The sequence below is a fragment of the Saxophila tyrrhenica genome, assembly GCF_035928015.1.
Source record: "Saxophila tyrrhenica strain CCFEE 5935 chromosome Unknown scaffold_8, whole genome shotgun sequence".
Taxonomy (NCBI): domain Eukaryota; kingdom Fungi; phylum Ascomycota; class Dothideomycetes; order Mycosphaerellales; family Extremaceae; genus Saxophila; species Saxophila tyrrhenica.
This window is the reverse complement of record NW_027041740.1, coordinates 1,263,781-1,285,834: the sequence shown is the minus strand read 5'-3', so window position 1 is coordinate 1,285,834 and position 22,054 is coordinate 1,263,781. Positions and strand designations below refer to the sequence as shown.

At 55.2% G+C, this 22,054-nt stretch overlaps 14 protein-coding genes across 14 annotated transcripts; 7 read left to right on the top strand and 7 right to left on the bottom strand.

The window, feature by feature from the left end:
* Positions 1–251: 251 nt before the first annotated feature.
* Positions 252–1,132, bottom strand: LTR77_005853 (uncharacterized protein; the record flags this gene model as incomplete). The annotated part of the gene is made up of 2 exons (XM_064803096.1): positions 252–850; positions 904–1,132. 2 exons carry the CDS (start codon positions 1,130–1,132, stop codon positions 252–254), a joined length of 828 nt encoding a protein of 275 aa, XP_064659221.1.
* A 176-nt stretch (positions 1,133–1,308) lies between these two features.
* LTR77_005852 (uncharacterized protein) lies at positions 1,309–2,565 on the top strand (the record flags this gene model as incomplete). Its single annotated transcript, XM_064803095.1, has 2 exons — positions 1,309–1,323; positions 1,519–2,565. The coding sequence occupies 2 exons, from the start codon at positions 1,309–1,311 to the stop codon at positions 2,563–2,565; spliced, it is 1,062 nt and encodes a 353-aa protein (XP_064659220.1).
* Positions 2,566–3,033: 468 nt separating this feature from the next.
* On the bottom strand, positions 3,034–3,828 carry LTR77_005851 (uncharacterized protein; the record flags this gene model as incomplete). The annotated part of the gene is made up of 2 exons (XM_064803094.1): positions 3,034–3,617; positions 3,669–3,828. 2 exons carry the CDS (start codon positions 3,826–3,828, stop codon positions 3,034–3,036), a joined length of 744 nt encoding a protein of 247 aa, XP_064659219.1.
* Positions 3,829–4,086: 258 nt separating this feature from the next.
* On the bottom strand, positions 4,087–5,145 carry LTR77_005850 (uncharacterized protein; the record flags this gene model as incomplete). The annotated part of the gene is made up of 1 exon (XM_064803093.1): positions 4,087–5,145. The coding sequence occupies one exon, from the start codon at positions 5,143–5,145 to the stop codon at positions 4,087–4,089; it is 1,059 nt and encodes a 352-aa protein (XP_064659218.1).
* Positions 5,146–6,066: 921 nt separating this feature from the next.
* Positions 6,067–7,686, top strand: LTR77_005849 (uncharacterized protein; the record flags this gene model as incomplete). The annotated part of the gene is made up of 2 exons (XM_064803092.1): positions 6,067–6,102; positions 6,151–7,686. The coding sequence occupies 2 exons, from the start codon at positions 6,067–6,069 to the stop codon at positions 7,684–7,686; spliced, it is 1,572 nt and encodes a 523-aa protein (XP_064659217.1).
* Positions 7,687–8,095: 409 nt separating this feature from the next.
* Positions 8,096–8,638, top strand: LTR77_005848 (uncharacterized protein; the record flags this gene model as incomplete). The annotated part of the gene is made up of 1 exon (XM_064803091.1): positions 8,096–8,638. The coding sequence occupies one exon, from the start codon at positions 8,096–8,098 to the stop codon at positions 8,636–8,638; it is 543 nt and encodes a 180-aa protein (XP_064659216.1).
* A 907-nt stretch (positions 8,639–9,545) lies between these two features.
* On the top strand, positions 9,546–10,599 carry LTR77_005847 (uncharacterized protein; the record flags this gene model as incomplete). The annotated part of the gene is made up of 3 exons (XM_064803090.1): positions 9,546–9,905; positions 9,976–10,086; positions 10,138–10,599. 3 exons carry the CDS (start codon positions 9,546–9,548, stop codon positions 10,597–10,599), a joined length of 933 nt encoding a protein of 310 aa, XP_064659215.1.
* A 142-nt stretch (positions 10,600–10,741) lies between these two features.
* On the bottom strand, positions 10,742–11,344 carry LTR77_005846 (uncharacterized protein; the record flags this gene model as incomplete). Its single annotated transcript, XM_064803089.1, has 1 exon — positions 10,742–11,344. The coding sequence occupies one exon, from the start codon at positions 11,342–11,344 to the stop codon at positions 10,742–10,744; it is 603 nt and encodes a 200-aa protein (XP_064659214.1).
* Positions 11,345–11,575: 231 nt separating this feature from the next.
* LTR77_005845 (uncharacterized protein) lies at positions 11,576–12,506 on the top strand (the record flags this gene model as incomplete). Its single annotated transcript, XM_064803088.1, has 2 exons — positions 11,576–11,601; positions 11,654–12,506. 2 exons carry the CDS (start codon positions 11,576–11,578, stop codon positions 12,504–12,506), a joined length of 879 nt encoding a protein of 292 aa, XP_064659213.1.
* A 305-nt stretch (positions 12,507–12,811) lies between these two features.
* Positions 12,812–13,565, top strand: LTR77_005844 (uncharacterized protein; the record flags this gene model as incomplete). The annotated part of the gene is made up of 2 exons (XM_064803087.1): positions 12,812–12,837; positions 12,890–13,565. 2 exons carry the CDS (start codon positions 12,812–12,814, stop codon positions 13,563–13,565), a joined length of 702 nt encoding a protein of 233 aa, XP_064659212.1.
* Positions 13,566–14,077: 512 nt separating this feature from the next.
* LTR77_005843 (uncharacterized protein) lies at positions 14,078–16,506 on the top strand (the record flags this gene model as incomplete). The annotated part of the gene is made up of 3 exons (XM_064803086.1): positions 14,078–14,176; positions 14,491–15,140; positions 15,516–16,506. The coding sequence occupies 3 exons, from the start codon at positions 14,078–14,080 to the stop codon at positions 16,504–16,506; spliced, it is 1,740 nt and encodes a 579-aa protein (XP_064659211.1).
* A 300-nt stretch (positions 16,507–16,806) lies between these two features.
* Positions 16,807–17,494, bottom strand: LTR77_005842 (uncharacterized protein; the record flags this gene model as incomplete). Its single annotated transcript, XM_064803085.1, has 2 exons — positions 16,807–16,979; positions 17,035–17,494. 2 exons carry the CDS (start codon positions 17,492–17,494, stop codon positions 16,807–16,809), a joined length of 633 nt encoding a protein of 210 aa, XP_064659210.1.
* Positions 17,495–17,985: 491 nt separating this feature from the next.
* Positions 17,986–19,721, bottom strand: LTR77_005841 (uncharacterized protein; the record flags this gene model as incomplete). Its single annotated transcript, XM_064803084.1, has 3 exons — positions 17,986–18,350; positions 18,406–18,917; positions 18,970–19,721. The coding sequence occupies 3 exons, from the start codon at positions 19,719–19,721 to the stop codon at positions 17,986–17,988; spliced, it is 1,629 nt and encodes a 542-aa protein (XP_064659209.1).
* Positions 19,722–20,367: 646 nt separating this feature from the next.
* Positions 20,368–21,792, bottom strand: LSC2 (succinate--CoA ligase beta chain; the record flags this gene model as incomplete). The annotated part of the gene is made up of 3 exons (XM_064803083.1): positions 20,368–20,411; positions 20,465–21,686; positions 21,739–21,792. 3 exons carry the CDS (start codon positions 21,790–21,792, stop codon positions 20,368–20,370), a joined length of 1,320 nt encoding a protein of 439 aa, XP_064659208.1.
* Between the last annotated feature and the right edge of the window lie 262 nt (positions 21,793–22,054).

The following is a 22,054-nucleotide window of genomic DNA, read 5'->3' as shown; positions in this document are numbered from 1 at the left end:
AGCAGTGAAAATAATGACGCTGCTGAAGAGCGAGTTGAGACGAGCTATGAGGTTTACATAGCTGAGTCTTTACTTGACTTGTACTATTGAGAAAGAACACTACTCATCTCTGAACGGAGTTTGGTACATGGTGTCATGGGATATCGCAGGGCTATGGGCACGGATAATGCAAAAGAGTCAGGGGTTACGCGTGTGAAGAGTACGTAGCTCGAGAATGATCATTACAATGCGGCCGCAACAGCAGCAGTCTCTCACCACTCTCCCCACCACTTGTTCCTAGTGATCTCCATTTCCAGCTCCGCAGGGAAAGTCTCAAGGAACTGGTCGACAAGACCCTGCCATTCACTCCTCCACAAATTCCCGTACCAAGCTGAAGTATACTCCCAGTAATGCGGGTACCACCCGCCAAACTCCCGATCAACGATACCGACAACTTCATCACCACGGACCAGGATGTTGAAAGGGTTCAGGTCGCCGTGTGTGAACACCGGAGGAGGGAAGGGGCCTTCATGCATCGCGACCGTCTTCTCGAGGTCCGCCCATTCGGTTTCATCTAGGTTATCAGGTTTTGGCTGGTCTGTCAGATTGAAGCCCTCTCGGAGCCAGAAGTGGAAGTCCTGGATCGTTTTGAATGGTCCAAATTGTGGACAGCGAGGGATGCGGCAATCGTACCCCCTCCCGCCCACGCAACTCTCTGCTCCTGTGCCTGGAGGTGGTTTCAATGATCGTAGTTCCTCAAACATGGCTTTCAACTGAGAGAAAATCTTTCGACGACCGTCTTCGCCTAGTCGTTTCCACGCGGCAGGGATCTCTTCACCGCGAATGCGCTCCATGAGGATGTAGCTTGGCCCTTGCGGACGAAGGAGCAGTACACCTTGGGCACGGGGAGGGTGGTGTTTTCACCGACGAACTTGATAGTTGCTGCTTCTGTCAGGCGGACTCGGTGGCCTGTCTTGATGATCTTGTTTCTGGAGATGGGGGTGCAGAGGCCATCGGATTTGTAGAGACGTCCGACCGTCTCTTCGGCCAGTCTGGTGAACAGCCGACGCAGAGGAGTGTTGTTGATGGCCAAATCGTGGCTTCCTTCGGGTTTACTGTGGTCTTTGCATGTCGTTGCAGGTCTGGCTGCCATGGTTAGACGCCCAAAGAAGGGACGGGAGGTGCGTGGCCTTCCACTTCATTGAGCCTTCACCTGTAGCCATTCGCCAGGCACCTGAAGATGTGCTGATATCCCGCCATATAGGCAGAGCACTGAGGAGAGTGACTGAGGAGATGCGCGAGATGCTGTGATCTGGACAAGAAAAGGCCATGTCTCGATGTTACGTAAGCACGATGGCCCTTTTTCACTTCCCTTCACCATCTACGTCCTTTTACACCCACCGCAAGACGAGTATCTGGTGTGTGCACCGGTCCACTTGCTGTAGGCAGACATGACACGGTGAACCAGTCGAAGCCGTGAAGACGGTAGGGATTGTGCTTCCACAGGCATTTCTTCACCTCTCCTCTTTGCCTGTCCAGACTTTCTACCACTACACTCCGACCATGGCCTCGAAACGCGCAAAGGCTGCGGCGAAGCAGACGGCAGGCTCACAGTATCCCTCACCATTCTCCAAGGCCCCGCCCTCCCTCGAACCGCTCCTCCCTCAGCTCAACCCAGCCCAGGTCTACATCACCCACATCGACCGCCATCGAGCTGAGTACAAGAAGCAGATCTACGTCTTTGCTATCGTAGTGAACACCACAATAGCCGCGCTTCTACTCTGGAGACTATACGCCGCTATACCGAAGTACTTCACCCTGGTAGAAACCCTCCTCGGCTACGTGACAAGCGAAACTGTCGATCCGACGTCAACGACACGCCAACAGCAGCTCTGGATCTTAGCACGTCGGGTCGCAATGTTCGGCTGCGACTACGCACTCGTGCAGTTCGTTGTGCCGTGGCCTTTGACCTTTTTCGCTGAGCAACCTGCGAACCCAGTCACTTGGCGCTGGCAGGTGCCATTCCAACGGCAAGAGGTGGTGATCAGGGCAAGCAGAGGCTGGGGATCGGAAGAGCTGTTGCGGGGAAAGAACGTTGGAGACCGGAGTCCGTACTGGCAGACTCGAATACTGCCAGCGATCGAGCGGGATGTGATGGAAAAGACGGGATACCTGATGATGGGTGCGAACTTCGATCTGGACTTTGGCCTGATGCAGGACGCGCACATACTCGTGAAGGAAGGGAAGGTGAAGTGGGACGATCTCGATCGGGTGGTGCTCGTGCACAGCGAGGGGGGCGGGTGGTTGACTTACAGCTTCGGAACGCCAGGAGATGCGGTGGAGGAGCAGCGGAAGCGGATGATGGCTTTTAGGGAATTGCTACTGAAGATGGGCAAGGAGAGCTTATTCTGGAAGTGGCAGGAGATTGTTGAAGAGGAGAGGCAGAAGGACGGGAGCGTTACGGCAGAGACGCAGGAGAGGATCAAGGTCAGAGTGGCAGAGGTGTTTGCGCAGAATGGAGTGGACTTTGATGAGGCCATGGCTGGGGTCGGGGAGGTGGGTGTACTGCCTGCGCCGGCGCCATGAAAGGAGGGGGCTGCTGAGATCCAACTCGGTCAAGCAGAACCCTGCACTTGCCTCTTCCACCTGGGCCACTCATACATCCGATCCTTCGACTCCCGCATTGGCCAGTTAGCGTACTCCAGCATTAACAGACCGCGGACAAGCAGATGCTGCTTCGGCCATTGTGTACTGGCCTTGAATGCAGTGATGTGGACGAATAAAACGAAGCACATAGCATCACTTACAGAAGAGCTCGACGTGCGAGAGCGACCTTGGCTGATCTACCTGGAAGGACTTTGAGAGTGGTGCAAAGCACTGAGACGCTCGTCGAGTGCATTCAAGATAGAAGCCACCACGAAATGTATAGGGCACAAGCGCAGACTCGCTTCATGTCCTTCAACAAAATGAGCATGCCCAAACCTCCTTGTCATCATATCCCGATCATCCTTCATGAATCATCCAAGTCCCCAGACCACGTCGTCCCGACTCCACTCACAGCTCAGCCAACTCAACACACTTCCAAACGTGATCCCCATACTTCACCTCCCCACCCAACTTCACCCTCTCCCCATCGCAAGGCACACCACAAGGCAACCACAAGTCCCCCATCCTCACCTCCCTCCTCCAACCCCCATGCTCCCTCCAACCCCACCTCTCCAACGCAAAAGCCTCCCCAATCCTCAGCACACCTTGACAAAACTGCCCCACCCTCACAACCATCCCTCTCGCCTCGTGCGCCTCATCACGCAAAATCAACACCTTACACACCTTCCCCTCCTCCCCAGCACCAGTAGGCTCCGGATCCGCCCACATCTCCTCATACGCCTCCACCTTCCCGCTAGCCGGATTCACCATGCTTCCTGTTTCCAGCGTGCGGCCGTCGGGTTGCGGGAACATGTCGCCTTCGTCTACGATGCCGTCGACGTTCCTTGTGCGAGAGGAGATCCAGTGATGCCATTTCGAGTGGACGTGGCCGGAGGCTTCCTGAGCGCTGGATTTCGCAGCGGTGAGGCGGACTTCGGACTCTGAGGTGCCGGCGAAGGCCCAGTCGAGGCGGGTGAAAGGGAGGAGGTCGGCTGGAGAGGTGTCAGTACAGTGTTCTGGAGTTGGATGGGGGCGTTAGGTACCTCCGATTGTGTCTTGTGACTGCGCTTCGTCGTTGTCTTTGGCTTTCAATACCCGGATGTCGACGAAGCGTCGTTCGGGTGAGGTGAGAACGAGTGTAGTGGTGGGCTCGCTGGCTTCTTCGGAGCCCCAACGTATGTAATCTCGTATCGATATTGACATGATGGCTGCGATTGAAGATGCTGTTCGTGGTTTTGCTGGAACACGTGGGAACAAGTGTGATTACAGATGGCGTTGGATGAAGTGAGGTCAAATTCCCATGCGAACGATTACATGCTTCGAGGTGAATTTGGCGAAGAGAGCAAATATTATTTACTGTTCGTTTCTCTGCTATATACAGCCATTAAGTCAAACATCATTGAAGTTTGTTTCACACTATCGTTGCACACCCAAACCAGGCCTCTTATACACTAGATCAATTCACACAGCCTGTCCCATCGTCCTCTCATCCACACTCACAGCCACTGGCGCAGGCATCGGTGGCAACGCCTCGATCGCCGGCATCTGCGGTAACGGCGGTACGCTCGTGTCAAACGGATCAGCCTGATCGTCTACAGCTGGTGTAGGTGGTATCATGCTGAGCTTCTTCCTCTCCAAATCAACGTGGAAGGGGAGAGAAGTAGGGCAGCCAGCGCTCACACTGTTCCTGACGTAATTTGGCGTGCGGTAAACCGGCCCAGTAGAGCTGATGGAGGGACTCCGCATGGTCGCGCTAGCGCTTGCAACGCTCGATTGGCGGCTGTGGTTGGACGGTGGACCAGACGCGAAGGCGTTGGACAGGCGGCGGAAGACGGCACTGCTCGCGCTGGCGACGCTTGAGTTACGTGGTGATGGCTTCTGCGAGTTTTGTGGGCTGCTCTGGTCCATGAGACGGAAGACGCCTTTCAATCCAGTTACGGCGCAGACGACTGACGCTCGGACGGTGTTCCAGCTGTCCTCCATACGGATGAAGTCGTCGAGCTTTGCGTCTAGCATATCCATCTGCAGTAAAGCAACTTCCATGCAGTCGGCGATTATTGTAGTCCCAGTGATCCACGCATTTGCAGCAGCGTCTTGTGCGTTCTCCGGCTGCTGGTTGATGAGCGCAATTGCAGATGAAGTCATCTTATCAATTGCCATATCGGCCATGTTCTTCTGCATGGTGATGTCGACGTATACCTTTGATCGATCGGAGTCTTTGCCGTCGTCTGAACCACGAGTGTCGCTCTTGAAGTTCTCGTAGGCATTCTTGAAGGCGTCCTGGTGCACATAGGCAAGGCCTGCGTTCAGGTTATCAAGTGCGATCGAGACTAGGTCTGCATCATCGCCGAGCTCTTCTGCTAGAGTTGCGATGTGGTTTACGCCTTCAATGAGACCAGCAGCTTGTAGGTTCTTGAAGAAGTGGAAGTCACCGCTCCGGCTGGCAGCGTGCAGGTTGTGTCGTACTAACGCAATGCGCTGTGTCCAGTGTAGCCTGTTGGCACTGTTGGTGCTCGACATCCTTTGCGTCTCGCTCTCCAGTGGGTACGAGATTGCAGTGTTCTAGACCTCGGTCTCCAGAGCAGCGGTTGGACGAGATCGCAATACGTACGCGCAATGATATTGTATGGGTGAAAGGCAAAGAAAGGCGAGATTGTAGAACAGACGGCACGGGAAGCACTTACTCTATAGCACTGTCGGTCCTCACCTCCGCCCTCATTGTTAAAGATTGCTTCAACAGCTGTCTCAGAGGTGACGGCGGAGGCGTTCGAGGCCACAACTATACCGGCAACATTCTTTCGCGCTTGCGGTCTCGTCGACATCTACTCGGCTGCATTGGGTGCTTGCACATGGTTCATGCGAACGGTTCGCCTCTCGGTAGCGAGCTGAGAGGGGGCCAACCCTGTCGTCGGTACAGATTGTTCATTGTGAGCTGGCCGTTTGCAGCGTCTTCTTCAACGCATGCCTCATGCGGTGGAGTCGAACAAAGGAATTGTGAGCACTAGCCGGCAACTTCCAGGTACTTTAAGAAAAGGCCATATCGTCGATATCCTATGCCCTAGTCGGTCAGAACGACTTTGGGACCTCGGACTGTGACAAATGATTCAGACTCCGTGGGTTGAGGCCGGATGAGGTGGTGCTGGCCAAGGCGAGTATGTCTCTTCGACTGGACACCACGTGGAGATGAGTAGGGCTCAGGAAAGGAACACGGGCTCTTGAATGATCGCAAGCAGTGATGATGGCGCCACACGCAGCTTCAGGTGATGGTATACATGATGTATAGGGGAAGATGGATGGGGTTGAGGTCGACGTGGAACTGAGCCACTGGTGTGCTCAAATATACGCGCAGTCTGACATATCCCGCAAAACACTTTCCAATGGCTTTGTTCGAGCTCAGCAAAGCAGATCAACAACAACGTCACGTCTCGGCGCAATTGGAAGATGGCGGCCCCGTCGTCGTCGCCGTTGGACGAGGATGTGCGTATACCATACAAGCCAGTATTGGCAACTAGCTAACAGCAACAGGTTTTCTCTCAGCTCCGAAAGCCCATCGATCCCGCCGAACTCGAACGACGCGACAGAAAGGTCAACGAGCGCATACACTCCCAATTCGAGAAGGCGCAGCAACGGCAAGCCGACCTGGTCACCCTCAACTCTACCAAGCCAATCACCATCTCCTCCGTCCGAGTGCTGAATGCCTACAATACGCGGAGTGCCTTTCTCGAGAAGATCTTTCAGCCTGTCTTGTCCCACAATCGGCCTGATGCGGAGCCCTATACCCTCCGAGAGGCGCTGGCAGAGATCCAGACTGCCGTCAACAAGCTCGACCGGCTGAACATCTTCCAGCAGCCCATCTCAACGTACATCGACAGGCCGGACCAGACGGATGCCTCGAGCACGCCCACCGATCACAATGTCTTTGTCAGCGTGAAGGAAAGGGGCAGGTATACGGTCAAGACGGGTACGGAGGCTGGGACACTCGAAGGGAGCGCCTACTTGAATGTGGTGCTGCGGAACTTGTTTGGTGGTGCAGAGAGCTTGAACGCGAATGCTAGTCTGGGCACGAGGACGCGAAGCTCTTACAACGCCTACTTTGACACACCTATACTCTCAAATCCAGACCTACGGTGGGAGATTGGCGGTCAAGCGAGCAGTACGCTCAAGCCGTGGGCGTCGCATGAAGAGGTGCTAAAAGGCGGGAGCACGCGACTACTGTGGCAGACAAGTCCCGGGCACAGACATGACTTTTCATACACTGGCTTCTGGCGACAACTCACCGGTCTTGCTGAGAAAGCGAGCCCAACTGTGCGAGCGGATGCAGGAGACAGCTTCAAGTCAAGTCTCACCCACACCTGGACGAATGACACCCGAGATATGCCAATGCTACCCAGCAGAGGCTACCTCTTCAAGACGACTTCAGAGCTTGCTGGGCTTGGACCATTGGGAGGCGACGTAGCTTTCGGCAAGCTTGAGTTCGACTCACAAGGGGCAGTGCCTATTCCCATACCTGGCGTGAAGGGCGACACCGGCATTTCCTTCACCGCAGGTCTCCGTGGAGGCTTGCTTTACCCTCTCACGCTATCTGGCCAAGAAGCTCCCTCACAGAGCAGACTGAACGACCGCTTCCAGCTGGGTGGTCCAACGGACGTCCGCGGCTTCCGCCTATCCGGCCTTGGGCCTCGTGACGGCCAGGATGCTGTGGGTGGTGATGTATACGCAGCTGGCGGCGCTTCAATTCTCTTCCCGCTCCCACGAACCGGCAAAGACAGTCCTCTCCGTTTCCAAACATTCGTCAACGCAGGCCGGTTACTCGGACTCCGCGACACTCGACCAAGCGATTCCCGCGAGCAACCCATGAACTCGGGGCAAGTGGCAGACAGCGTGATGAAGACCGTCACAGAGCTATCGAACGGACTGCCAAGCTGTTCGGCGGGCTTTGGTCTCGTGTACGCGCATCCGGCGGCGAGGTTCGAGGTCAATTTCAGCCTACCGCTTGTGCTACGGAAAGGAGAGGAGGGGAGGAAGGGTGTGAGCTTCGGGGTGGGGTTGACGTTCTTATAGTGGATGGGAATAGAGTGTACATATGCTACTGTATCACTACTCAATTCAGGGTGGCCTGCGAGGTCAGATGCACAGTCATATGCAACATCCGCTAGCGGCATGGTCGTTGTGCCCAATCGAGAATGGTAGGATCAACCGCGTGTTACATGAGCTTGCACAGGCATATGGAACATGGGCTAGCTTGCATGACCAGGCGTCCAATCGAACGGAAGTTGGACTGGATTCTTCATGCCTGTCGCACAGGAATGCACAGTTGTGACACCGGGCGCATTGCAGGACAAGACATGCATGATTGCCTCCGCCAGTGGTGAAAAACCTTCCTACCAGCGAGTAGCCTGCGTTTGCGTCTGCCTCTAGCTCAGATCTTGTATTCCAGGTTGCAGAGCAGTCACTCCCACCATCCACCGAGATGGTCCAATCTCACTTCGAGACCGAAACATTCACCTCAGAAAACTTCGTCGAGACCGCCGGCACGATCCTCTTCCGGCTGTCCACGCAGGAGATATGCATCCTCCATCTGCTGGAGAAAGACGAATACGTGCTGCCTGAAGGCCGCCGCAACCTGGGAGAGTCCCGGCAGCAAACGGCTCTCCGTGAGACTCGTGAAGAAACTGAATTCTCGTGCAATCTGATGCATTTGGATATGCTGTCGCGCGTTTGCCCGCCGGTCGAAGATGAGGAGTTTCCAGATGAGGCGCGATTCTACAAGCATGTTATTGAGCCAGTGGCAATGCAGACGAGGCGCGTCGAGGGTGGAATCAAGCTGATTTGGTGGTATGTGGCGACTATCAACGAGGAAGTGCCCGTTGGAGAGCACGAGAGCGAGAGGTTCGGTGTGGAGTTCAACGGCTACGAGGAGACGTTGCGGAAGTTGACGTTCGAGGAGGATCGTAAGGTGGTCAGGAGAGCTATAGAACTGGTGAACTCCACTATGGCGAACAAGGAAAAGTAAAAGAGAACCTCGCCGTTTCCTGGCCCCGTTTATGCTCCCCCTTGGGCGGCGAGTGAGCTCCTCAAGAGGACTGATCTTGTCCGACTAGGTCACAAACATCCTCTAGGCTCGGAGCTCACGGTCCAGAAGACGCCCACAAGGGAAGAGGCAGAGCCAGGATCGGCCGAAGCCTGAGCAGCACCATATTCACCAAGAACGGACTACGAAGTCGCTGCTATGCCCTCGGTCGTGCTTAACATGTAACACCCTTCGCGACACCAAATCTGCAGCAGTCAGCTGCCGGGGAGCCAAATGCAGTCCTGGATGAGAGCATTCCTAACGTCCGATCGTTGTGGATCTCGAGTCTCCAATGGATCAAAACTCGCAGCTGCTGGCCGACGTCGAGTCACGCTGATTGATATGTCTAGTCCGCACTGCTGCTCGGACGAAAGGATACGGCTTCAACGGCCATGGTCTCGTATCTCATCAGCTGTCCTCCCGGTGTCATTCTGTATAGGCTACGATGTGGAGAGAACTTGTTGTTGCTTGGAGGACCCGGGCTCCGTGACACCGAGCTTGGGTGGTTGGCATACTTCAAACGGCCATGCTCGGATATATGGGCTCTCGAGACAAATGGATTCAGCAGTATACTTAGGCCACTTAGATTGTTACGAGACATACAGCTTGTATCTCACCCTCGTGCCTGATCGTCTCGTGCACCTTCCTGTCGTGGACCCTGAAATTGTCCAATCACATGCGGCCAGAAATCCCGACTTCAAGAAAACAGCTTGCGCCTGCTGAAGATGACAACTTCTGTCAAACCTCATTCACCTTCACATAGCGTTCTCGACCTTGTCTGCTCTCGCGTACCTCTCCACAACCCAACACCACCCGCTTAAGCCTGACCGAGTCTCCAACACACCCTACAATGGCCTCCTACGGCTACCAACCCAACCCAGCCCAACAGGCCTACTCCGCCCAGAACAACCTCAACTTCTACCAATCCTCATACTCACAACAGCCCGTCTCCGGCCACTCCACACCCTTCCAAGCCGCGTACGGGAACCCAGCATCCTCTGCTGCGTACCCACAGTCACAATATGGAGCCGGGTCAGCAAACTATGGGTTTGGGGCATTTCCAGGTCAGCCGGGTGTGCAGGGGCAGATGGGTACAGGGCAGGGAGGCTTGAGGACAGGCTGGTTGGCCGCGTTTGGCACGGAGGGATATGAGGGGGAGCCGCCGTTACTGGAGGAGCTGGGAGTGAATTTTGAGCATATCTGGACGAAGGTACGTTGGAGGTGATGCTGAGAGGTGAAGGCGGATGTGGATTATGAAGTGCTGACGACAGCCATTATAGACGTTGACAGTACTCAACCCCATGGCACGGATAGACAACCACATCATGGATGATGCGGATCTGGCAGGGCCATTCCTGTTCTGTGCGCTGTTCGGCACCTTCTTGCTGCTTGTAAGACAGATGGGAGATTTTGCACTTGAATTACTGCTGATACTTTGACAGTCCGGCAAACTCTGGTTCGGCTACGTCTGTGGTCTCGCTGCCCTCGGCGCCCTCAGCCTTAACTTCGTCTTCAGCATGATGTCTCCACCCCTGTCTCAAGAAGAGATGAACGCCGCCTCGAACCCTCACAATAATTACCACGGCTCCTCGAACCTCTCTTCAACCCTCACGCTCGGACGCAGCTCATCCGTGCTCGGCTACTGCTTGCTCCCTCTCGTCTTCGCAAGCTTGCTAGGTGTGGTGTTGCCGCTCGACAGCTTTCTTGGCTACTGCTTAGTGAGCACGTCAATCGCGTGGTGCACGTACTCCAGCTCGGCGATGTTCTGCGTGGTTGGACGCATGACGAATATGCGAGGGCTGGTGGCGTATCCGCTGGCGCTGTTTTATGTTGGGTTCGGCATCATGGCCATCTTCAGTAGTCGGGGCACTGGACGGATTGATGCGATGAAAGTGGGGAGATGAGAAAGATTTGGTCTGTGAACCAAGCAGCATAGGTGTAGAAAGCTGCTCGGACGAATGCATATCACTCTGCTGCGTTCCTTGGTCAAGTGTGATTTGCCACGACAGCGAAACCCGCCGGACCCTGCGCAGATACGAGCAACTCTCACTGCTGCGCGTAGGCGCCAGGGCACCACTGGTCGTCCAGCGCCCACCTGATCACATCGCCCAGGAGCTCCGCGAACGAGGTCCGGAAGATTGCAATCGCTTTATGGACGACGTCCCGGTCTGACTGGTACGTCAATGTTTGCGCCGCTCCCTCAAAGTCGAAGAGTCGAGTCTCGAATTCCGTATCCTCGGGCGCAGGGTTCTGCTCGTTCATCGCTGCGACGTACCACCAGGTGATCTTGAACGCTCCTGATCTTGACGTTCTGTGGGGGAACATGAAAGGCTCGCAAGTCCCAGCTTCCTCTCTGGCTTCGTCGACCACGTCGAGTTCACCTTCGTCATAGCACAGCGGTGCCCAGGTCTTCAGCGTGATAGGGAGCATTCGGCAGCAGTACCCTGTCTTCCTCCAGACCCCTCTCAGTGCTGCTGTTTGACGTTCCTCGTCGATATTACGGCGTCCACTCGCCAGCAGCCATTCACCGGTCGCACGGTCTTGGATGAGGCATATTTTGCGATCGGAGAGGCGAAACAGGACAGCACCAGCACCTTCCATGAAGTGTTCAGAGGCGTACGCAGTCGTTGACAGCGGTGAAGATGCCATTGTCGTTGATGTGCGGATGAACACCGGAATGGCGCTGAGGTGGAAGCTGTGGTGAAGTCGAAGAAGCGGAGTCTGTCTAGCGCTGCTGCCGCACGAGTCATGACCCGGCCAGCCCGCCGTTCCTTCCCTTTTCGGTGGACTGCGATCATATGCGGCTCGCAGCTTCAATGATTTTCATGCTGCAACCTTCACCTCGAAAACCACATCACCCTGGCTCATGGTGCCACCGTCATGGAGTTGACCAACAAAGATGCGAGGTATGCATCGTTCGAGGTCCTTGTAATAATGCTTGCTAACAACTAAGAGTAGAGAGGCTTCAAAGTCCGCCACGGCAACCGAATCCAACCCATCGGCCACGGAAGCAGTCTTCGGCATCGTTGAGCTCACTGAGGCGCTACTCGACCGCTTGCCCATGAAAGACCTTGCACGTGCTCAACTGGTCTGTGAAGGATGGAGGAAGGCGATATCGGGATCGCTTCTGCTCCAGCGAAATCTGTTCTACACTCCAAGACCCGTGAGCCGGCACATCGATTTTGACGAGCTTGCCTACGCCGAGAAAGATGGTCAGGAGAACCACGTCGACGATAGCGACGAGGCACAGCGCGATTACGATGAGAGCGAGAATGGCGACGAACATGACGAAAGCGAGTGCGACGAATCCGCATTGAGTACTGCAACGCGGGTGATTGTCGAGATGAACCCCTTAATCCTCCACGGCAACGAGATGAGAAAGATTTGGCGCAATCTGTTTTACTTGGGAGGTCTGTCATACATATATGAGCTCTCACGTGGGGTTGAGGTCCAATTCATCTCGCAAACTGCCTGTACAGAGATCGAGATCTGCTTTTGCGCTCGGTACGTGGACGTTTTCACTGTCTACAGGAACCGAGCGAAGAGGCGCAGAATCAGGGCGCGTGAGTTCATTCCAGGGGGCGAAGCTTTTCAAGACTTCTTCCGAGCAGATGAGTTCGCAGTCTTGGGAGAGATCGTGGGAGACGCAATCTGCATTCAGCAGTCTGACGGTATTCGCATCCGTCACGTACTAGAGGTAGTGTTTGGAGAGCTCCGTGAGCGGGAAGAAGTGGGCGAGGCGGAGGGAAAATTGGACCGGCTGGAGATTATCATAGGTCTGGTCGATGGCGTGGCAGACATGAGCTTGTGAAGATGTGGTCGGGTGCAGGGCGTGGTGCGTACAAAGCAATGCCGGGTCAAAGGTCGGCGGAAGCACTAAAAGACGAACGGTGGATAAGCTGCGGTATAACACAAACGCAAGTATGTACTGCCAATCGAGGAAAGTCTTTCAAGGTATGTCACGTTTTGAGCGGCCTTTTTTGATCACATGAAAATCCCGGGTTGCACACGGCTACTGCCGAGCCGCAGCCCATATCAGTTCTTCAACTTCACATCAAACAGCAACCTTACGGGATTCACTTGACACAACATCGACTTGCTCGCTGCACCGGCGTGATGGAGCCTACCGCTCCCAGCATCAGGTAAGAGTCTTCTTGCCATCGTATGTGCTCTCCAAGCTAATCATCAGAACAGAGACGCATCAGCAGCCGCCACCACGATGACTTCACCTGCAGTGACTGCGAGCTTCGACATTGCGGAGATCCTGGAGGAAATCCTCACCTACTTATCGACAAAGGAGCTGCTGAGCGCTCAGGCTGTGTCCAAGCAGTGGAAGGAGGCCATATTGGCATCTACAAAGCTTCAGAGGACGCTGTTTCTCGCCCCCGAAAATCCCATCAAGACATCTCGCCGTCCATATGCCACCTTTCACGGCGGCTGGAACATTGTTCCCAATGGGGAGACCTTAGAAGGAGCAAAAATGAAGAAGGACGTCAACGCCGTGATCTTGTCCAAATCCGATCCACCAGTGGATGGCACGCATGACGACCAGAACGGCCTATACGCCGCTTTTGGTGTTTCCTACCCCGATGCCTACCCCAGATATCCACATGGAAGCTGGAAAGACATGTTTTTGTCTCAGCCACCGTGCACCAGAGTAGGAGTTTGTGTAGGGGTCCCTGTCCTGACGCGCCCCGGCTATGAGTATGTCTGGCCAGTCGAAAACCCTTACGGTGTCCGCTTCGGTGAGATCATCGCGCGGGTATGCGAAGAACTGCACGGTTCGGACGAGCCATGCAAGTCGTGCCTTAGACAGCATTGGGCTAACATGACGGTTGTGCTCGGCGAGGGCGTGGACACACCCTACTAGATCGGACACAGGTATTGGTTGCCGATCGCAACAATAGCGACGCTCTGAGCGCTGCATGAACGCGGAGTAGGTCACATCGTGATGCTTTGTCTCGCGGAAGGAACAGGACGAATGATTGGGATGCAGTGCACTTCAAGAAGCAGAAGCAAAAGTTTCGTTGAACTATAACACGACTGAGGCTCCACCTATGACCGTGCCGAATCATTGTGAACAATCCGAATGTGCCTTTGCAACACCGCGATGTCGTCTTGAGACCAGCACTGGAGACAGGAAAAATCCTAGATCAATGTCAATGCCGTTCACATGCTCCGATAGAGGCACAGGTGATCATCGACCGCTGCAAGCGAAATACTCTACCAGCGCCTGCTGGCAGAGAATGCTTTGTCGCTCGGATCGGACGTTCAGCAGCGCTGGACAAGCAGATGAGATGGTGTCTTGCCTTACGGATACGAATTGAACAAGGAGAAGAGCTTTCTCGCAGCGATGCTGCAGAACCAGAAGAAGCATACACAATGCATCACTATAAGTATGGTGTTGCGTACCTGTCAGGTCAATTCAGCGAGATCTCCAATGCAGCATGGCAGGGCATGGTCCTCCAACAGCTACTCAAAGTATGTCAACCCCTGTCCCTCAAATGTCGAGCTCTTCAGCTGATCCATCTGTAGTTCGGGCGTACCTCAACAAGAGGTGCCCACAGATTCTTATCCAGCAACCCGTACGCCGGCGGTGAGACCATACAAGAAACCTTATGAGAGAGGCCGTGAGCCTGGTCAACGTCGTAGAAAGCATCTTCTACCACCTACCTCCTCTACGAACCCCTCTGCTTCACTGCGTCTGAATAACGTGGAGGAGTACATTGCTGGAATCCACCAGGCTGGAGGAGAGGCTGTTCCTAACTCCATCGACAGCCAGACCAGTCATCCAGTGGTCGCGCGTGGCACAACGAAGCCCTGACCCAACGGACGTCTGGCGTCCTGAGCTCGAGGCGGTCGGCAACAACACTCCTCACGCCATCATCAGCCATACCACGCTAGAATGGCCCAAGAACAAACCCTGGCGTCCTGCTCATTGCCAGATCGTTGGACTACATCCGCGCTTGAAGCTGTGCCATGGTGACCCGCGCTTTTGCATGAACTTCGAAGTCGACATGGAATGGTTGATGAAGTGTTTTGACGCTCTGAAGGACCGTTTTTGGCGCCGCATGTACCTCACAAACCCACAGATCTACCACGTGAGCGCTACGTGCGGAGGTTCCGTGCTTGGGAGGTCGACATTGTCAGCAGAATTTGATGTTATCAACAGCAATGGTGTGACGTTCGGGGATGTTGCTGACAAGCTGGAAGGAGCGAAGTTGGAGTGGAATGGGGCAGGGTTTGACCCTTTGGCTGGGACGGAGGATGCCAACCCCCTGGAGGTATCGGATAGCGGCTTACTAACTCTGAGTGCGGCGTTCGTATTACCGACGTCGTCGAAGTGGGTGGTTGAGGCAAAAGCGGCTGATGCTAAACAGAAAGCAGCAGCCCGAAGAAAGGTCGTTCGATTGAAGGTTCCAGTAGCCGCATTGCTGAAGTATCAGTAGGTATGGTGCAGCGGAGCTGGGTGAACATGATCTGATTGATTGAAATAGAGGTATTGTATGCAAGACTCGTCCGATCTTCACAGAGTCAAAGTCCAACACCAAGCCATGGGGTGATCTCGTCCGCAGACTGTGGTCAAAGACATGCTGTCGTGGAGCTTGTCAATGTCTCGAGACTGTGCAACCAGTCCGTGAAAGGAGAGGCAGCGACTGAGACAAGCTCTTCTTCCAGATGCGAAAGGCACACAGTATGGACAAGCGTCTTCTTCTCAATGCCGCGCAATGTAAGAAACAGCAGACCTTTGCTCTCATGGCAGGCCATAAGTACCTGTATCCTCCTCTCTCCGTCCTTCGCTTCCATCCAAGCTCAACAGGGAGAACGGGCTCAGCCAGATTACTGCCGGTTCTGAGACAGAGACAGGCGCCAATGATTCGAATCCCCTGCTTGGTCTCGTCCTCAGATACCCGCGAACAGCTGATGTGCAGCCTGCAACACCTAATGTGTCGGCAGCTTCGAGAGTCCTCAACACCTACGAGCTGCCAGAGATGATCCTTACGCGGGTGACAAGCTTCCGCTCGCTCATTCGTGTCCGACGAATCTCTTCCTTCTGGAACCATCTCATCTTTCCATCTACGCCCCTCCGGCAGATGCTGGGTCTCAGCCCGACTCCGATCCGGCGAGCTATTCAGCTGCACAAGAACATAGCCCTTGACCCAAAGGACCCCGAGTTCTGGCAGGTGGAGTACAAGAAGGAACACGATGGTACTCGTCCGGCCTGGCAAGGCTATGCTGGCGAGCCTTCCCTCTGGACCGGACCGCAAAGACCGAATCTACCGCAACTCGCCATCGTCACGCCTCATCCTTGGTTAACGCATATTCTCGAGCACCACAAGTGGTTCATTGTTCTGAAGTTCAACGCATGGTGGCTGTATCGCCACTTCACTTGGCGAGAGGGCAACTTCTTTCGCGAGATGCAGATTGCACAACCACCGGTGTACAAAGCCGAGCTCGCCCCCTGGTCGCCGTACGGCAGGGACGGTCAGCTGAATCCTTACACGACGGTGAGGAGCAGCAGAGGAATCACCTTCGGCAACCTGGCGGACGCACTCGAAGGACCGGGAGTGGAGTGGAATAGAGTGAGCGCTGCACGTCCGGACTATGGGGCTGATGGGGACATTGTGAAGGTTGGTGAAGACGCGATGATGTTGCTCTGGATCGGATATGCGGTGTCTGCTCGTGCCACATGGGTTGTTGAGGCCAAAGCGGCGGCAGGGTCGGCGGGAATGGAAGCGGCATGTGCAGCGGCGGCGTGGAGAGGTCCAGCAGATCTCCTGGATAGTATCGATCAGTTCACAGTGAGCTGAGGCTATTTCGGAGAGGCGAAACCAATGTGGTGTTGAAGAGGAGTTGCAGGAAATTAGTGTCGGCAGAAGTGGAAGCACCATGAGTAGCTGGAACATAGATCGGACCTGGAAAGCACATCGTCATGTTTCTGAAGTATCTCCTGATATTGACTTGGCGCAAGCCGCGAAGAATGCTGGCCGGAGTGTTAGCAATATCGTCAACCAACGTCCAGCTGCACATACCTCCTCCTGCTAGACCTCTCCATCAGCGCCGTATCGTATCTATCGCAACTCTCCAACAATACATGCTGCGGAGGAGTGCTACTGTTCCGCTACAATGGCACCCAGAACCCGCTCGGAACTCGCATACACACTCAGATCCGTCGTATCAACTACTCTATGCCGCAACTTGACAACTTTGTCGAAACGGCCGACCACGCTCTCATCAGTCGGATCCAGCACGCGGTTTTTCCTGGAGACATTGTACAGCTCCGCTTTCCTGCAGTGTCAGCCATCAAAGCCTTCAGCACGGGACGAGAATCCTCATACCAATGGTCAACTGCATCCGCATCCAACGGCTTGCCGTCCGCACGCGGGTGAGATGCTCCTCGAGCTCGCAGGCGATGGTGAATGCGTAGAATGGGATCCCACGAGCGCGAGCGACGTCCACGTAATCGGCAAAGACAGCAACATCACACTTCTCCATCGAGAGACCACCGTTGATGATGATGACTGTGTTTTGCGTCGGGAGTGTCTTCAATTCTTTGAGAACAACCATGCGCAAGCGGTCCAACAGAACAGCCTGTTGAACATTGTCGCTGCCTTTGCGTGGCGTAGAAGGGTGGATGGCTTTCGCGGCGTCGTCGAGGAGATGAGTGTCCACGAGCCTGGAAGAGATGCGGAAGTGTTGGAGCTTCTCTTCTATGGAGCGAGCGATGGTGAGCTTGCCGACACCTGGGAAGCCGTTTGGGAAGATGACGCAGGGCTTGACCTGTGAGAGGTCCGCCATGGCTCGTTGCTCGCCCGTCTAAAGAACAAATGTACGTCCGTCAGTCGTCGGATTAGTAGCAGAGTGATGGAATGGAAGATGGAGAACGACTCAAGAAGAGCCAGCTGTCGTTCACCGACAGGCGACCCGACAATACGGCTCACACGCCCCTGAGTCTCCCATAGATGCAACATGCTGCAGGTTGCCGCTCGCCTCCTGGAAGTGTCTCAAGGAACCGTTTGCATCAGACGGGTTGCTCTGTCTTGGCTGGAGTTCACTCCTTTGGGACACGAAGACAGCGGCGTAGCGGGAGTATTTTCACGTGTCAGTGCGGCCTGCAATCACCGTCGGTGTAGGTTGGAGGCAGGGATGCAACATGAGTCTTTTCGCCTGGCAGTGTGGGCGGTAACCGTATTCCGTTCGTCCTCATCGTTCATAAACTCGTGATCTTCTTAACTTTGTCATCAAGTATCAAGTAGCAATCCCTCACCACAAACCCCGTCCCCCTTCCCTCAAGACACCTCACTCCCCCCACCCCCAATCTTCTCCTTCGCCCTCCTCTCCCTCTCCAAAAACTCCCTCTGCTCCACCCGACTCTTCTTGACATCCACAAAAAACAGCAAAAACCCAAAGCTCACCAGACTCAGCGCGAACAAAAAGTAAAACGGGGTCGAGTTGGCGTTGTTCGCATCGCCCGCCGCGTCGATGATGGCCGAAGAGACCAGCGGGCCGATGAAGGAGGACGTCTTGCCCACTATGCTGAAGAGGGAGAAGAAGAGGAATTCTTTCCCGCGGGGCGTGACTTCGGAGATCATGGTTTGCGAGTAGCTGTACCACGGGCAGACGAAGAGGCCGTAGAAGGCTTGGTAGAGCCATACTGCCATCACCCTGTTAGTCAGTGTTGCAAGATGGAGGGATGGTATCTGACTCACCCTCCCACTTGTTGTGGAACCCAAACTTATCCGTCCAAATCCCAATCATGCCCCACCCATCCAATGCAATAATCCCCACCGCAACCACATTAAACATCGTCTTCGTCGACAGTCGAAACCTCTTCTGCAAATTCCAATACGTAAAGATCCCCACCGCCTGCGCGACAATACCGACAATCAGAAGATACGTAAGCTGCAGCGTGTTATACGCCACAATCTCATTCTGCAGCGTGGCAATCACCGTCACCGTCGTGTTCAGCGAGTCCCCGAGCAGGAAATAACCGATCAGGTACGCGAGCGACTGCTTGAGCTGCCAGATCTGCGTGACGGCGCGGTAGAGCTGCCAGAAGCCGGCGATGACGATGTTCATCCCGGGGTCCTGGCCGGGACGGCGTTTCTCGAGGATGAACCAGGGGATGGCGAGGAGGAGCCAGACGCCGCTGGCGAAGGCGATGAGGACGGAGAGGCCCCAGTTGTTGTTGGCGGTGGAGGCGTTGACGTTGACGCCGAACCTGGGAGGACTGTTAGCAGGGATGGACGAACGGAGCGGAACGTCGTGCGTACATTATCCCAACGATGACTGCCAATATCACAATCTCGCCCATGCTTTGGACGTAGAAGGCCGTATTGCTCAGCTCGTTCCTCTTCATCATATCCGCAAAATCATATTCATCCCTTGAGATCTCGCCCTCTTCAAACTGCCTCGCCTTATCCCTCAGCTCAGCCGTATTACGAGCCAGCCCCGGGAAAGCCGCCGTCCAGTACGTCAAGCAGAGCTGATACGCAATCAACCCAATAATATAGAGTCCCAGCCCCGTCTTCCATTGCTCTTGGTGATGGACCCCAAGCCATCCAAACCCCAGCCCCCACGCAATCAACGACAGCACGATCAAGATATTCGGCCTGAACGTCCCGAAATCCGCGTACGACCCCAGGACCAAGAACACCACAATCTGTATCGCGAAGCTTATTCCGTTACACAGCAGGATAATACTGTTGATCGTCCTGTTCCCCCCCGCAAACCGCAAGCGATCATTATTCTCCCCTCCCACCACCACGGCCCGCTGGTAGACCAGGTTCTGCGCCGCCGTCGGCGCGAAGTTGAACAGCGTCAGGCCGTTGTTGCCGATGTAGTAGCTGTAGTAGGCCCAGATCTCGTACTTGCCCGTCTGGAAGCGCTCGTCGAACTGGTCCGGGGCGACGGAGCGTTCGGCTTCGACGATGCTGCCGTCTTTGGAGTCTTCGATGGCGGCGCCTTTGGTCGGGTCGTCGCCCGGGGCGCCCATTTGGGCCAGGCCGGGATCATTTGCTGCCATTGCTGTGGAGGGGGCGCCAGAAGAAGTTGAGGTTCGGGGTGGGCGTGAGGTGGGTTGGCGGCATGTATACTAGAGGGTGATGCGTGGGTGTATTCTTCCTCTTCCAAAATGCTGTGCCAATGATATGCAGAAGATGCTGCGTACCAATGCAGTCTCTTGCTCAAGATACGAGAAGGTAGCAGAGAACAGAGAACAGACGAAAGGCAGAGAGAGAAGGAAACTTCAACTTATCGCAGCTGACGAACCTGATCAACAGACCCTCGGCCTGGACCTTCCCCATCTTCACAGCAGAAAAAACAGCCTTTTCATCATCCCGCCGACACAACCGCGTGGTGTCGTTGGGTGCATGGCACTTGTAGGGTTCAGCGCAGACTAAATTCGCGCGATAAGAGTCGAGAAGCTTTTGCAAAGACCCTCCTCGGCAAGCTTGTGCTGCTGGAATACGATTGGTTGACGGGGACTGACGGGATGGCAGGATGATATGGACAGTTTGGGATGGGAGTGGATGGAATGTCAAAGGATATCTGTACACACTTCCTGCTTGCGCCTACATAGGAGTATCTGAGAAGTTCAAACACGCTCGTTCCATGCCCATCCGCACCGCTGCCATCCCGCCCATTCCGCCTGCTCAAGGAGAGCCACCCCTCTAGATCCCCAAGGTGAACTCGACACCCACATCAATGTCTCGTGCTAAAGTGTCGTTAGCAATGTATTACCCCGTTCCAAGGAAGAATAAAACTCACCCATCTTAACCACCTTACTAAACTGCACACTCTTCTCCGCCGCCGTCTGCAAATCATCAATCGAGAAAATCTTCAACCCGCTCTCATTAATCAGCTTGTGCGCCTGCTCCATATTCGTCCCCTGCAGTCGCGCAATCACCGGCGTCCGCAGGTTCATCTGCTCCACCACCTGAATGAGCCCCTTGGCGATAGCGTCGCACCGCACGATCCCGCCGAAGATATTGACGAAGATGGCTGTGACTTTCGGGTCGGAGGTGATGAGGTCAAAGGCCTGCTTGATGGCCTCGGGGGTCGCGCCACCGCCGACGTCGAGGAAGTTGGCGGGCGCGCCGCCGTTGAGCTTGATGATGTCCATGGTCGCCATGGCGAGCCCGGCGCCGTTGACGAGGCAGCCGATGTCGCCGTCGAGTTTGATGAAGTTGAGCCCGGACTCGCCGGCTTTCACTTCGTCAGCGTCTTCTTGCGAGGTGTCGCGCCAGTTGAAGATTTCCTTCTGGCGGAAGTCGGCGTTGTCGTCGAAGTTGAGCTTGGCGTCCATGCAGAGGACTTGGTGGTCAGAGGTCTCGGAGAGGGGGTTGATTTCGATCTGCGTCGCGTCCTTTTCCATGAAGATTTGGTAGAGTTTCTGGATGGTCTCCTTGGCCTGCCCGATGCATTGCGGGCTGAAGCCGAGTTGTTCGGCAATCTTCTGCGCGACATCGTCGGTCACGCCCTTGTGGATATCGACCTTGGTCGTGATGATGGCGTCCGGGCTCTCCTTCGCGACGGTCTCGATATCCATGCCACCCTGCGAACTCGCGACAATGACCGGGCCCTGGCTCTGCCTGTCCATCAAGATGGCGAGGTAGAACTCCCGCCTCGCAAACTTCCTCTCGACAATGTACACGCTGTTGCAGATCCTCCCCTTCTCCCCCGTCTGCTTCGTGATAAGCTTATGCCCGATCATCTGGTCGGCGAGTATGCTAGCTTCGCGTGGTGAGTAGACGATCCTAACGCCTCCCTTGAAGCCATTGTCGAAGTGGCCCTTGCCGCGTCCGCCTGCTAGCACTTGCGCCTTGATGACCATGTCGTCGCCGGTGATCCCGGAAGCGACTGACTCGGCTTCCTTGCCGGAGTGAGCGACATCGCCCTTGGGGACGCCGATGCCGTAGCTGTCGAGGAGTTGGGCGGAGCGGTATTCGTGGATCGAGAGGTTGCGGCGTTGTTGGCGGAGGGGGGCTTCCTGGGGGGTTGGTTAGCTGGCGGACGTGGATAGGGATGCGGTCCCGACGTACGGACGCGCTCCTCAGCGCAGAGGCGAACTGCCTGCTGCGTGCGAGCTTGAACATGGCGGGAGGTCGAGTGGGTATAGGGTAGAGAGGTGTGTATCTCAGCTGTTCCAAACAGCGAGGTGTTACTGCTGCCAGCTTCGAGAGCTCGTTGCTTGGCTGGAAGCTACGGCGCCGTCCGCCATTTCACCGGACTGCCGCCGAGCATGTGAAAGTCGACATGCCAGACTCTACTCGCTACCATACCACAGAACACCGTCTAAAGCCATATACCGATGATGGTCAATACTAGGGCTCAGTTCGTAAGATTGGATCAATCATC